The following is a 14,340-nucleotide window of genomic DNA, read 5'->3' as shown; positions in this document are numbered from 1 at the left end:
TGAATACATTCTACAGTGGGATACCGCAGGAGTGTACATGTGTGGGAGACTAACGCCTAAATATATGATGAACCCCTCAGCTACTTGATCTGGAAAACAGACTCATGAAGTTCCAACTTAATAAAAGGAATCTGTATTCACAGGATATCAAAGGGCACTGTTATTCTAAAGAAACTGAAAATATTTCCTTTTCAAAACAGCACAATTTTAACCTTAAGCGACAGTTGGTATCTCAAATGGCTGGTTTGCATATACTGTAGATGAACTGTTGTACCAGATTAATATCACAATGGTAACCTTGACAATATTTGAAAATGGGTCAACCGTCTCTGTTACTGTTTATAAAAGGCTGTCTTATATTCCTGTGAATATCAGTCACACATAAATTCATTATTTTTCTTTAAAACATTTATTGTTTGGGTATTATTTTTAAATGATTGTAAGAAATTACAAAGTTGGAAAGCCTGTAAGGACCATATTTCTTCAGGAAACAAAACATTACAGTATTTCTATCCTTAAATCTCAATGAATCAAAGCAGGTGTTCTAATGGAAAAAAAGAATTGTGGGAAAAACATTACAAAATGTGCTTCAATATCTATTGAAATTAAATCAATTTCCAACTGAAAATTAAAAAGGTCCAAAATTACAGATGGATGTTCTTACGTGAAAAATGTCTACATCAAACACAAAATGACTACAAGTTCTCAACTATGTGATATCTAGCTAATGGATGCTCCACACTCAAGGAAAACCGGTATTCTGTATTAGTTAAGATTATCCTGTATTAGTTTAGAGGTACATAAGACTGAACATCAACACTCAGGGCACAGACTATGTCCATTTGGTCTTTGTCTAGTTGATTTTGATAGGTGGTTGTTGGCTGTCCATAGTTGTCCACAGCCAGTAGCTAGCAGTTCACATCAACTGTTTATCTATTCTTCATGGCCCTCATGATGACTGTTCAAAAGGATCATTGCCCTGAAATACAACCAATTATTTGTAATTTAAATTAAATTTGTTTTTGTCTACAGTTTATAGAATTAACACACTTTAAAAAGTAATACAAAACTTTGGTATTCTATAGATAAATAGCATTAGTGTAATGTATAGCAAATGCCTGTTCAGATTATTTACCTCACAGAAGCTTGCATACTCAGTATTCATTTGTTTCATGGTCGCCTTCGCAAAGTTCACACTTTCCCGCAACTGTTTCGTTCTAAATTCCTTCAGTGGTAAACACAGTAAAGTCATAAACATGAAATAGTAAGTACACCCACTTGTATGTTGCAGTGAAAGAACAGATTTCAAGAAAATAATGTAGCATCTATCGCTTTGATGTTTGTTTCTTTAAAGAATTGACAGACAAAATTCTAAATCAAACACAAATCGGCCAATTTGTCCAACTTCATGTTGCATCTCAGCTAACACTACAATGACTTTCAAAACAATATCAGTGAGTGACCATTGCTTTTTAAAGATATATCATGTGTTCCATTATTCACTGATGATATGAGGTGTGAGATCTGCTGTAGCAGCACAACGACTGCCTTACCATTTTGTTCCTCAGGTGGTCTTTGGAGCTCAGGTGATCCTGCAGTGATGATGGATGTACGGAGACGTAGACTTGGCAAGGAGCACAGTGGAAAATATCTAACTTTGTCATGTAATCCTTGTCCTGCAATGCTGAAAATGATAGGGGTGAGATACAGAGGTCAAATCACAAGTGTAGGCTTAATGACACCAGGTAGTAATACGTTGTCCAAAGCATACAAGTACATTTAGAATCAATAAGTTCCGTTTCTATTGAGGAAAGAAACAATACCTCAACATTGGTGAGTTTACATTTAGCCACCTTTATAGTTGGACACAGAGGGGGAGTCAGGCAAGTGGGAGAATAGTAGGAGGGATAGACGCGGGAATGAATCTGGTCGGGAACAGTATGTGTGACTAGCCAGGAGCATTAGCGATAGACCCCAGGCTTTGCACGTTAAGCTACCTCTAAGGCTATGTCTGTTCATCTGCAGTCTATCACCTTGCCGGACTTTGGTTAACACGGCCTCCTGAAACGTAAAGAGAAATACATTTCCCTTAATCGTCATACAGATTGATAATCCCACATTTAATTCCATCTGAGAGAGAATGTATTTGCTTGACGTACATGCAAAAAGGCGATTGCCGTGTCGTCGTAGTTGTTTTGATTTTGGATGTGCTCCAGGGTCTCCCAGTGACTATTGCACTTCAGATGCACCTCAAGGGTGCTCGCTTTATGGAAATCCAAGTTACACATGTCACAGGTGAAAAAATCACTGAAAAGACAATAGAAGGGGATTTGTGTCAACTCAAATCAAAGTTTATTGGTCGCGTACATGGTTTTGCAGATGTTATCGCAAGTGCAGCGAAATGCTTGTGTTTCTAGCTCCAGCAGTGCAGTAATACCTAGCAATAAAAATTGTATTAAAACATTATACACATAATCCAGAAAAATGTTAAATATCAGAAAAGGCAGTCAGAGACCAGAATATAAATATATATACACATATAATGGTGTGTCAATATTATTATGCATTTTAGTAAGGTCTTTCCAAAAAAACATGATAAGTTAGATGATGGCTCCTCCAATCATTTCTTTACCTCGGTATGTCCTCATTTGGGCTTCTGCTTCTCTTCTTTGTGACCTCTGAGGGTGACTTGGTTTGGTCCCCTCCTAAAAATTGACATTTAAAGACATACTACGGTGATTTGAGGATAAAAAAACAAAAATTTGACACACTGAAAACTTCAAGGAGTAGGACATTCAATAAGTTGGTCTGATGGTGACTTCATGATGTCATTGGCCTCCCCCTTGCTTGAGGAACAATAGAGAACCCGCACCCCCAGGAGACTGGAACAGGACTTAACAAATCACACACTTTCTCTATCCCTTCACAACTCTGCCAGACCATTAGCAAAACAACACAGTTACAATCCTACCTCTTCCACTAGATTCTGATTGGCCATGAATGGGGTTGGTATCCCAGTGGGACCAGGTAAACCCTGGTGGATTTCTTGTCTGCAGACAACAGAGAAACATCACCATTACAACACTGCACCAGTGCAAGCCTCAGCAACATCTTTCTACCTTTTCCCACCAAAATAATAACTGCAGTGAATTTCTTACCTCTTTGCCAGGTACTGTGGTTGTGGACATTTCTCTCCCATTTTCCCCCTGCCCCCAATATGCATTGAGGGGTAATAGTGGGGTTTCTGTCGTGGGCAACGGCCGTTCTGAGTGGTCATGGCTAGACCGGTCAGGTATGGAGCCATGGCTGGACTGCTCATGTTTGATGCCATGGCTGGACTGCTCATGTCTGGTACCGGGCCGAGAGGATAACAAATCCCAGTTGAAGCCATCATGATGTCCAGCTACTGAAGCAGAGCCTTGATATCCACTACTCAGGCGGCTGCTCCCTCCACTAACTCTGTGCCTGTGATGGTCTTCCCTGCCTTTGGAAGGCTCCAATTCAGAGTCTGATGATGAGCCAGGATCAGGATCATACGGGTCGTAGAGCTCGGCTCTGGAGAAAAAAACAAGAGCATTTCAGCCATTTCTATGGTATAATTTTTAAGCAGGCCTTACACTTGGGTCATCACTAGCTTCTATAGCCACAAATTCATAAACCCTGCCCAGTTCTACAATTTATCTTGTTAAAATGTGATTTTAAACCTAAGCCTAACCCAACCACACTGCTAAACTTATGCCTAACTCTAACCTTAAATTTAGACAAAAAAGCTCATTTTGACTTTTTGGCTGTGGAATCTGACTTTGTGGCTATATAAACTTGGGGAAACCTTTACACTAGGACTAGGCCATGTCTTAAATAACCACAACGTGCTAAGCGATGTTCCAAACAAGTCTAAATCACATTTTGCGGGAAATCCTCTGCTTGATACATTTAGAATGGATAAATCAAAAGCAAAACTGCATATCTTACTTTTCTGAGTTGCTTGTTCGCTGAGAGTTGTAGGATGCTGGATTTACGGTCGAGTGTCTTGTGTGGTGGGTATAACCATGGGTTGTTTCTGTGTGGAATAAAATAAGCTTTGTTAATTGAAATGAAAAACAAAAACAGAATGTAAGAAATGGGTTTCCTATCCCTATTAGACAGGTATTGCAAATATTGGGCCAAAGGTAAGCAGAACTACCTGCACTTCGCTGGGTTGGTGTGATGCTGTACTCGAATAAAGAAAAGAGATTAAGACTGATCCACTCAACACAACACATAATAGCTAACTGAGCAGCTAACGATAATTTATCGCATGAATTATTTTTCTGGCATGTTTTCTCTTTTCAACAAAAAAACAGCAAACAATTTGTATGTTTATAATCAACTACATTACATTATTTGATTAGCTAACTAACAACGAAACAACTACTAGCTAGTAAACAGTTAACTAAATCATGTAACTTAGCTACTAGCTAGCTTGATGGCTACAGTGGCTATTAAGTTAGTGGCTAGCCTACCTTCCATGAGCAGTGTATGTATTCGGCGGTCCATAATCAGAAAAAGAGTGATCATTTCGTCGACTCATTCTCGTCCTCTTGTAATTCACTATTAATGCCTAACGAACGTTCATATTTGTGTTAGATTACTGTCTCGTTTACGTGACTGCTGCTACCTATAAGTCTAGCAAGCGGTTATCATACTACAAATAAGCTACAGAACACAATTTTCTATTCTTACCTGCAGGGGGCCGCATTTTCCTACTGTGACAGTAGTCAACGAAGAAGCTGCTTCTAGGGTCTAAAATGTATGATAACTGCCACCTATCGTGCTGGAGTATGAAGACTAATCTGTAATGAATTTCTAAACAACAGCTTTTTATTGATGATTCAACTTGCAAATTGCAATGTTGAATAAAAGGTATGTACATTATGACTTATAGCTATAGGGTTTAAAATGACAGAGATCTCCACATGCAAAGCAGATATTTGTGGCTTTCCTGGCTTTCTTGTAATGTGTAACTAGGAGCAAAAAGCAAGTGCCAACATGCCCCAAGTGCTGGAATTTATTTATGCCATCATCATTGAAGAGAAATACAGAAAGTCACACACATAACTCAACTTGACTATATGTTATAGAATTACTAAAGTACTTGCAAGATAATGTTCGCTGCAAAGCCTGAAATGTCTGTGACAAATGTATCTCATCTGTCTGGATGTCAGTTACAGGCATTGACCTCCAGATTGTATTTCAAAAGTTGTCTTCAATTGCCCTATTGTTTTGGCATGACATCCTCCCTAAAGATGTAGCGTAAGTTGTACCTTGCGTGATCATTCCCCTCAGTTAATGTAATGCACAGGTTATAACAATATAATATAGGTCGCAGTTGTAAATGAGAACTTGTTCTCAACTGGCCTACCTGGTTAAATAAAGGTTAAATAAAAAATATCTATATGCCATTTAGCAGACGCTTTTATCCAAAGCAACTTAATCATGCTAGCATACATTTTACATATAACAAACCCTCAACAAATAAATAATTTTGTACAGCAGCTTACCAATTATGTTATTCTTTATACAGATATAAATGCAGCAATGTACGGTAATGACCAATTACCATTGAGAAAGGCATTGAAACAGAGAGAATAAAAACAATAAGAAAAGTGTATCTAAGATCTAGTTTTATTGTGCCAGAAATGGTATGCTTGCAAATGTGAACCGTTTATGTACAGTACAGAAATACATTGGAAAAAGGCAATATAACAATCTTGTCCCATGTGTACACTTAATTGATGCTATTGTTGCCTAATTTAAAAACTTGTTTTGGTGTAAAACATCGCCTCCCTTTTGTCAACCCTCCTTTACTTTCAATCACACACAAATGCTTATCATGGTCTGTGATAGGGGAGTGTAATCCATAGTAGACATTCAACAATATAACAAAAAACAAAGCAAATATTGGTTGTGCAAAGTACTTCCCATTTCAAGCGTAATCCCCAAAAGATAATTACTACTGAAAATAGCATTTGTTATTTTACTGAATGGTGTTGTGAATAATGACAGGTAGTGTATCGACAAACTTGAGAGCTGTTTAGTCTTTTCTTATGAACGCCCTCACTGAGAAATAGCAGCAGTTAAGGCAAAATTATGGTTCCCAGGGTTAACATTATACCTGAGTAGCTAATACAATATTTGTTATTAAGTCTAAAAATCTATTACTGCTAACAATATTATGTCATAATACCCTATGAAGCAACTAAAAGCTTTTTTTATCTTGAACATTCTTAAATACTTGATGAAATTATACTTTGAAATGATATTACATTATTTATAGAGCTATACAGTCTTTGTTGAGGAGAAGCATTCTCTCTTACTTTATTAAGCAAAAAATGTATAGGAACTACCCATATAGGGCATTGATAATCAATAAAACGTGGTTCAATATCCTGTGAAAGCAACCGCCCCGTCTGCTTTACTTCCGGGTCATTTCCCCTAATCTTTTGAATGTGCTTGAAATTACATCATCAAATTCGTGAAAATGTGATCGTTTAAGATATACCTGTATATAAAATTATATTTGTGTTTGTGGATGAATTTACTTCTGCCATGTGCCTTTACGAAGTATTTGGCTTCAAGACCATTGCGCTACGTTTTTGCCGATTAAAGAGGATTCAAAAAGCCTACAAAAGTTATAAAAAACTACAAGAATAGTTCCTGGTAAATAACGTGTTACTTTCATAGCGTATTGCTTCAGTGAGTAAGTAATATACATTTCAGTTAATCACTGTACCATAAGGGTTTAAGATATCAGAAATTATAAACTATAAGCCACTTGCAAAGGACACATTGGTCTCCCGACTAATGCTCTCCTTTACCTCTACAGGCAAAGTGTCAAAAAGGTGGTCCTCAACAATGAGGCTGTTTTTACGTAGAAGGCGACAGTTCCCCAGCAGTGAGGGAAGGCGGTCCAGACAGTTACCCTTCAGCTCCAGCTGAGCAAGATGCACCAACTGACCCACTGTCTCAGGCAGGTTGGTGAGGCCATTATTGCTCAGACACAGGACCTTCAGCTTGGTGCACCTGAACAGCTGCTTGGGCAGCACCTCCACCTTGTTTGCATTGATGGCGAAGTGCTGGAGGTTCTGCAGGAGACCCAAGTCCGGCGGGATCACTGTGATGGAGTTGTGACTGACATCCAAGTGCCTCAGCTTGGGGAGGTGGAACAGCGCCGGCGGGAGCGTCTCCAGTTTGTTGTGCGAAAGGTGAAGTGACTCCAAACACTTGACCTGGCCTATGGAGGCTGGAATGGTGATGATTTTGTTGTGCCACAGTTTGAGGCAGGTCAACCTTTTGAGGTGCTGAAAGCTGATGACCTCCTCGATGGTGCGAATGTTGTTGGATTTGAGGTCCAGCTCTTGAAGGTTGGTTAAGCTGAAAATAGCATGGGGGATCCTCTCCAGCTCACAGTTGTGCAGCTCCAGATCGGCGAGGTTTGTCATCTTCTTGAGGCTGTTCAGTACAAGTAGTTTAGTACCATCGTTATGCACCACCAGTTTGATCAGGTGTGGGGACAGCTCAGTGAGGTTTGAGGGGATCTTGGTGAGGTTGCTCTTCAGATATAATGTCTTAAGATGTTTCAAATCACGCATGCACTCTAGTCCAATCATTTTGTTGTTTTCTGAGCTTAAATTCCCTATTAAGTTTAGCTCCCTCAAACTCCTCAACAAATAAACCCACGCTGGGATCTCAGCGACGTCTGTGAACTTGACATGAAGGCAGCGGAGGTGGTCACGGAGAAAGACAAAGGCAGTCTGCTCAACTTTGGCAGGGCAGTGGCAGAGGTGCAGCTCCTGCAGACTGGTCATTTGGGAAACCTTTGCCGAAAACCTGACCTCAGGAATTAGCTCTAGTTTAAGTATTTCCAGGTCGGTGAGGTCAAACACTGCATTGGGGAGACCAGAAAGCATGAAGAGGTGGAGCTCCTGCTGGTCTTGGGGATTTCGGGTCACAAGCTGTCTGAGCTTCTCGAATGTCCACTCGTGGTTCAGACTGATCTCCCTCAGCTTGTTCTCGCTGACCTCCGAGAGGAAGACACCAAACCGCTTGGAATACAGCTGGTCGTACTGATCGACCATGTGCAGAAGGAACGCAAAGTCGTTCTTCACATCAGGAATGTCACTGAAGCTACTCTCCTCTCTGACTTTCTCAAATGAGTACTCTTTAAGGGGGCGCCTGAACAGCCAGTGGAGGGAATACAAGCAGACCATCCCATAGATCAATATGAGGGCCATGTAGCTGAGGAGGAGCTTTTTCAACATGAAAGCCATGTTGTGGGTACAAAAGAACTGCTCATATCCGGTTAAGTGTTTGATTTTGGGTTCACATGTGTGGTGAAAGTCGATGGCAGCAATAAATGTTGACGTATAGGACAGAATCAAAATAAACTTGACAGTTTTGACCACAGTCTGAGCTACATAGAGCTTGTAGATGAAATCGCTGTCCTCCACATGGGCGCGGAATTTCCGCACCTTCTCAAATAGAGCCTTGGCCTGCTCTCCATCTTTCTTGTCCAGGATAGTCATACTTGGGGCTTCAGCAACAGGCTTATCTGCTGAGAACTTGACTCCTGTATTCCCAAGCATAGGGGTAGATGAGTTTGCAGCATTTTCATCTTTAGTTTCCTGTGATATCGCTCTCGGTGCTGAAGTGGTGCCAGTCAGTCTCTGTTTGTTCTCCTCAGAATCCTCACAGGCTGTCTCGGACAAAGCCTTTGTAGTCCACGGAGACTCAAAGCACCGTCCGAGAATGGACACAAAGTGTTCAATCTTTGAGCTTGTCTTGGGGTATTTGAACCAGAAGTTACTACTGACCATAAGCACAAGGGTGTGGATGAGGGAGAGGTATGGGAAGTACTTTGAGTACCAGGGCAAGGCAATATGGTAACACATTTGGTTGACAAAGACATACTGCTGATAATCTAAGTTGGTTTGGATCCCTGTGGGCTTGGGTTGCTGCATTTTGCTCTCTCGCTTCACAACGATGGGCTGGGTGTTGTGAACCTCGTGTACTGCACTGTCTGGTAGATCTTTAGTGGCCATTGGTGTAGCAAGCACTGTCGTTATGCTAACTGCTGATGAGGCGGTTTCTGGTGGACTTTGGGATGTCCAAGAGTTTGGCCCTGCCGCCGCTTCCTCCAGGCATGGAAGGCACGCCACCTGGTCCTTTGTGATCTGCATCGTCATGGCGAAGATGGACAACATGAGCATGACCACCCCCAGGTAGTCCATGAAGACGTCCCACCATGGTTTTAGGATGCGGTAGGTCGGCTGGATGTCATTCAGCGACGCTAACTCTGTGATGGTAAACATTCCTGCAATGGAAGGAGACAGGGAATTTAGCTAATAATGAGAGTACTTGTTTGATTTTGATGATTTTAAAAAGGAACTTTTTAAATGGGTTTTTGTTCAGTAACAAATATATTTTTGTTGGTAAATGTTTGTACTTGGGTATGGTTAAAAAGGTAATAAAGATTGATCCATTTATTTTGATAACTAATTTGAATGGCTCTCCATGTCAAAGTGTCTCATGAAAGACAAAGCAGCATTAGTAATGACATAGGCTTATTATATTTGTTTCATATTGCATCACTCTTTAGATTTTGAAAACATCTGATGACAAAGCCAAAAGTCTATGTCTGACCTAGTGCAAAGAATTTCCCCTCCTGGGCGTTAATTGGTTTCCCCTCACATCAAGACTAGTTAAGACATGTGGATACTGGAATGGCAAAGGTTCCTTTGATGTTAGTCTCTACCTATTGTGAGTCATTGAGGCACAATATTGTCCATCTTCAGGCTTGTTATTTTTTACTCGTTATTGTTAATTATTCAATGTGTATTTATTCTTCGTGTCACTATATATATACAGTGCCTTCAGAAAGTATTCAGACCCCTTGACTTTTTCCACATTTTGTTACGTTACAGCCTTATTCTAAAATGGATTAAAAAAATGATCCACAGCAATCCACACACAACCCCATTATGACTAAGCAAAAACAGGTTTTTAGACATTTTTGCAAATGTATAAAAAAATATATAAACAGAAATACCTTATTTTCATAACTATTCAGACCCTTTGCTATGAGACTCATTATAAACAGAAATACCTTATTTTCATAACTATTCAGACCCTTTGCTATGAGACTCGAAATTGAGCACAGGTGCATCCTGTTTCCATTGATCATCCTTGAGATGTTTCTACAACATGATTGGAGTCCACCTGTGGTAAATTAAATTGATTGGACATGCTTTGGAAAGGCCCACCTCTGTCTATATAAGGTCCCACAGTTGACAGAGCATTTCAGAGCAAACACCAAGCCATGAGGTTGAAGGAATTGTCCGTAGAGCACCAAGACAGGATTGTGTCAAGGCACAGATCTGGGGAAGGGTACCAAAACATTTCTGCAGCATTGAAGGTCCCCAAGAGCACAGTAGCCTCCAGCATTCTTAAATGGAAGAAGTTTGGGAACCACCAAGACTCTTCCTAGAGCTGGCCGCCTGGCCAAACGGAGCAATCGGGGGAGAAGGGTCTTGGTCAAGGAGGTGACCAAGAACCTGATGGTCACTCGGACAGAGCTCGAGAGTTCCTCTGTGGAGATGGGAGAACCTACCAGAAGGACAACCATCTCTGCAGCACTCCACCAATCAGGCCTTTATGGTAGTGTGGTCAGACGGAAGCCACTTCTCAGTAAAAGGCACATGATGGCCGCTTGGAGTTTGCCAAAAGGCACCTAAAGACTCTCAGACCATGAGAAACAAGATTCTCTGGTCTGATAAAACCAACATTAAACTCTTTGGCCTGAATCCCAAGTGTCACATCTGGAGGAAACCTGGCACCATCCCTACGGTGAAGCATGGTGGTGGAAACATCATGCTGTGGGGATGTTTTTCAGCTGCAGGGACTGGGAGACTAGTCAGGATCGAGGCAAAGATGAACGGAGCAAAGTACAGAGAGATCCTTGATGAAAACCTGCTCCAGAGCTCTCAGGACCTCTGGGGTGAAGGTTCACCTTCCAACAGGACAGCGACCCTAAGCACACAGCCAAGACAACGCAGGAGTGGCTTCGGGACAAGTCTCTGAATGTCCTTGTGTGGCCAAGCCAGAGCCCGGACTTAAACCCGATCTAACATCTCTGGAGAGACCTAAAATTAGCTGTGCAGCAACACTCCCCATCCAACCTGACAAAGCTTGAGAGGATCTGCAGAGAAGAATGGGAGAAACTCCCCAAATACAGGTGTGCCAAGCTTGTAGCATCATACCCAAGAAGACTCAAGGCTGTAATCGCTGCCAAAGGTGCTTCAACAAAGTACTGAGTAAAGGGTTTGAATACTTTTGTAAATGTAATATTTCAGTTTTATTTTATACATTTGCAAACGTTTCTCAAAACATGTTTTTGCTTTGTCATTATGGGGTATTATGTGTAGATTGATGAGGGAAAAAAACAATTTAATACATTTTAGAATAAGGCTGTAACCTAACAAAATGTGGGAAAAGTAAAGGGGTCTGAATACTTTCCGAAGGCACTGTGTGTGTGTGTGTATATATATATATATATATATATATATATATATATATATATATATAAAATAATGTTTTATCTTTAATTGCCTTGTTGAAAAAGGACCCATAAGTAAGCATCTTACTGTTAGTCTATACCTGTTGTTTAAGAAGCATGTGACAACTAAAATTTGATTTGAGGAGTTTAGCATGTTGGTGTGCCATTTTGTGAAGCAATGAATGGTTAGTATGCCCAGTTTCAACATGTGGGCTCACTTCCTCTATTTGCCGGTGTTGTAACTAACTAACTCTGTTCCCCTCTCTGATCCTTTTCCTCCAGGGTAATAAAACTTTTAAAGTTTTAAATGTTTTTATGAGAGTTATTTAAAACAACAATGAAAATACACTTGTGTCACATTGCCCAAACTAGGTACATAATGATCACTACTGTTAATAATATGATTATTACTGTTACTACACTATTAAGGCCAGGCCCCACAGGCTGAAATGTAAAGAAACGTGATGTAAATGTATATTTTCTTTGCTTTATCATACTACCATCATCAACATTTTATGAATTTTTAACCACTTTTAAATGGACATCCATAATTTCAAAGCTCACTACATTGAATCACACATAATTGTAAAGCCCATTTCATAGTGAATGTTACAAACTGGACTGTATGTAGTAACTTACTTTGAAGAGATGGTGATTGGGTCAATATAGGCGTTTCCCGAAAGTAAGACTCTTCCCACAAGCCAACTAATTTTTCTCAGCTTCAGAAGAATCTACATTCCCCAAAGTGTGTGTAGTTATCCTTAGATATATTCTCCAGACTTACTCAGAGGGAATTGTTGATATGTTGTCAAAATTGTATTCTATACTGAAATAAAATATAAATTCAACATGTAAAGTCTTGGTCCCATGTTTCATGAGCTGAAATAAAAGATCCCAGAAATGTTCCATACACACAAAAGGCTTATTTCTCTCCAATTTTGTGCAGAAATTTGTTTACATCCCAGTTTGTGAGAATTTTTCGTTTGCCAAGATAATCCATCCACCTGACAGGTGTGGCGTATCAAGAATCTGATTAAACAGCATGATCATTGTGCTGGGGACAATAAAAGGCCACTCTAAAATGTGCAGTTTTGTCACACAACACAATGCCAAAGATGTCTCAAGTATGCCCTTCCAGTCATGTGAAATCCATCAATTAGGGCTGAATTTATTTATTTCAATTGACTGATTTCCTTCTATAAACTGTAATTCAGTAAAATCTTTTAAATTGTTGCATGTTGTGTTTATATTTTTGTTCAGTATTGATAACATTTTCTTGGAAAAATTTGCTAAAAATAATTTTTATGTACATGTCTTTATTTTACTGATAAAGATTTTTTTTAAAGTATTTATTCATAATATGGTCAAAGAAAGTTCGGTCCTGGAGTATCTTAAAAAAATGAACCAAAAATATTTAGGCTGACTTCATCCAGTGTCCAGAAAAATGGATGTGCGTTCAAAGAAAATATGCAAATGAGATCGCCTCATTAGCATAACGTCTCATTTGCATAACGTATACAATATTTCAGATTTTTTTTTATATAAAAAGGCATTATATTTAAAAGTTGATTGTGATATGATTAAGAATTTTTTTAAATACCTATTAGGGTGTGGTGCCTGGCCATAAGAGTGATTTTATTCCATACACTTTTTCCTTGCCACAAATATGGACACTTGATTTATCACCAATAAAACTTAAGATGATATTTGCTTTCATCAATAATTTCCGTTCATAGCTGAACTAAATAATTACAGTAATATATTTTTGATATTATAGGCTATAGCCTATTGGCTATATTTATAGGTATGATATTATTAAAACATGCTTTATGATAACATCCCAACAAGCCATCATCAATGACGTTTTGCATATAGGCCAAATCGAAGTGGGACGAGAATCGGCAGAGACAACTTGTAGACAACACTGGTTCTAAGAAAGAGACGGGGAGCAGAGAGACCAGTTGTGGAATAAACCTAGGCTACTGATTAAACACATTTACAGTAATTTAACTTATAGGAAATATTAGATAAATGTTAAACCCTTCAGATGTTTTTCTTGCGTATTACTCTTCTGTTGTTGTCTGACTCTGAGGTCAGGTGACTTGCTGTAACTGTAACTTTTTTTTTTATTGTCTGTAACTCAACTACAACATGTGCCCGGAGTTAAACATTTACAGTGCAGTAACAATGTATTATCTGGCTACTTGCGTTAAATAAACTGCCCTGGGATAACCGCACATTATGAAAATCAACATCAAATAAATGTAAATTATGACTTTACAGTTTTTACAGCGTGGTAAATCCGAGGAAAACGAGCACACTTACTATCTTGGTGACCTTATCTATTTAGATGTTCTGTACTCCATTTCCACTTTTGCGCTCCAGACAATTCCTTCTGACGATTCAGCTCAATCCATTAAACTATGGAACAAAGCTTGTGACCAAGAACATTTGTTCGTGACAATGCGAATGTCGGCACCATCCTCAATACCAGCGGTTCTGCATACCTGAGCGTCGTGGAGAATATGCGCATAACGTCGACCACTGTACGCATGTAATTTGAAGAAAAGGGTGGTCCAATTTGAACATGACACCGCTATTACCGGAGTTTCTTATTGGTGGACGCCACAGATCAACGTTCTAAAGACACAACATTCTTATCTATCTCAAACAGCTTCACAGTTCTTTCCAGCTAGGTCTCACTCAAATGCCACCAAATTGGAAATAATGATGAAAACTGGGGCACC

The 14,340-nt window shown here is 39.5% G+C and overlaps 2 protein-coding genes across 2 annotated transcripts; both read right to left on the bottom strand.

Moving 5' to 3' along the window:
• Window positions 1-393: 393 nt before the first annotated feature.
• LOC139560507 (DBIRD complex subunit ZNF326-like) lies at window positions 394-4,723 on the bottom strand. Its single transcript, XM_071377367.1, has 11 exons — window positions 4,503-4,723; window positions 4,184-4,209; window positions 3,973-4,060; window positions 3,159-3,555; window positions 2,972-3,050; window positions 2,633-2,705; window positions 2,160-2,307; window positions 1,998-2,061; window positions 1,554-1,684; window positions 1,136-1,225; window positions 394-979 (listed from the first exon to the last, which is right to left on the bottom strand). Exons 1-11 carry the CDS (start codon window positions 4,568-4,570, stop codon window positions 950-952), a joined length of 1,194 nt encoding a protein of 397 aa, XP_071233468.1. The 5' UTR covers window positions 4,571-4,723; the 3' UTR covers window positions 394-949.
• Window positions 4,724-5,646: 923 nt separating this feature from the next.
• On the bottom strand, window positions 5,647-14,057 carry LOC139559522 (volume-regulated anion channel subunit LRRC8D-like). The gene is made up of 2 exons (XM_071375596.1): window positions 13,919-14,057; window positions 5,647-9,352 (listed from the first exon to the last, which is right to left on the bottom strand). The coding sequence occupies exon 2, from the start codon at window positions 9,348-9,350 to the stop codon at window positions 6,804-6,806; it is 2,547 nt and encodes an 848-aa protein (XP_071231697.1). The 5' UTR covers window positions 9,351-9,352; window positions 13,919-14,057; the 3' UTR covers window positions 5,647-6,803.
• Window positions 14,058-14,340: the final 283 nt, after the last annotated feature.

The sequence above is a fragment of the Salvelinus alpinus genome, chromosome 30, assembly GCF_045679555.1.
Source record: "Salvelinus alpinus chromosome 30, SLU_Salpinus.1, whole genome shotgun sequence".
Taxonomy (NCBI): domain Eukaryota; kingdom Metazoa; phylum Chordata; class Actinopteri; order Salmoniformes; family Salmonidae; genus Salvelinus; species Salvelinus alpinus.
The sequence above is the reverse complement of the archived record's forward strand: the minus strand, read 5'-3'. Positions and strand labels throughout refer to the sequence as shown.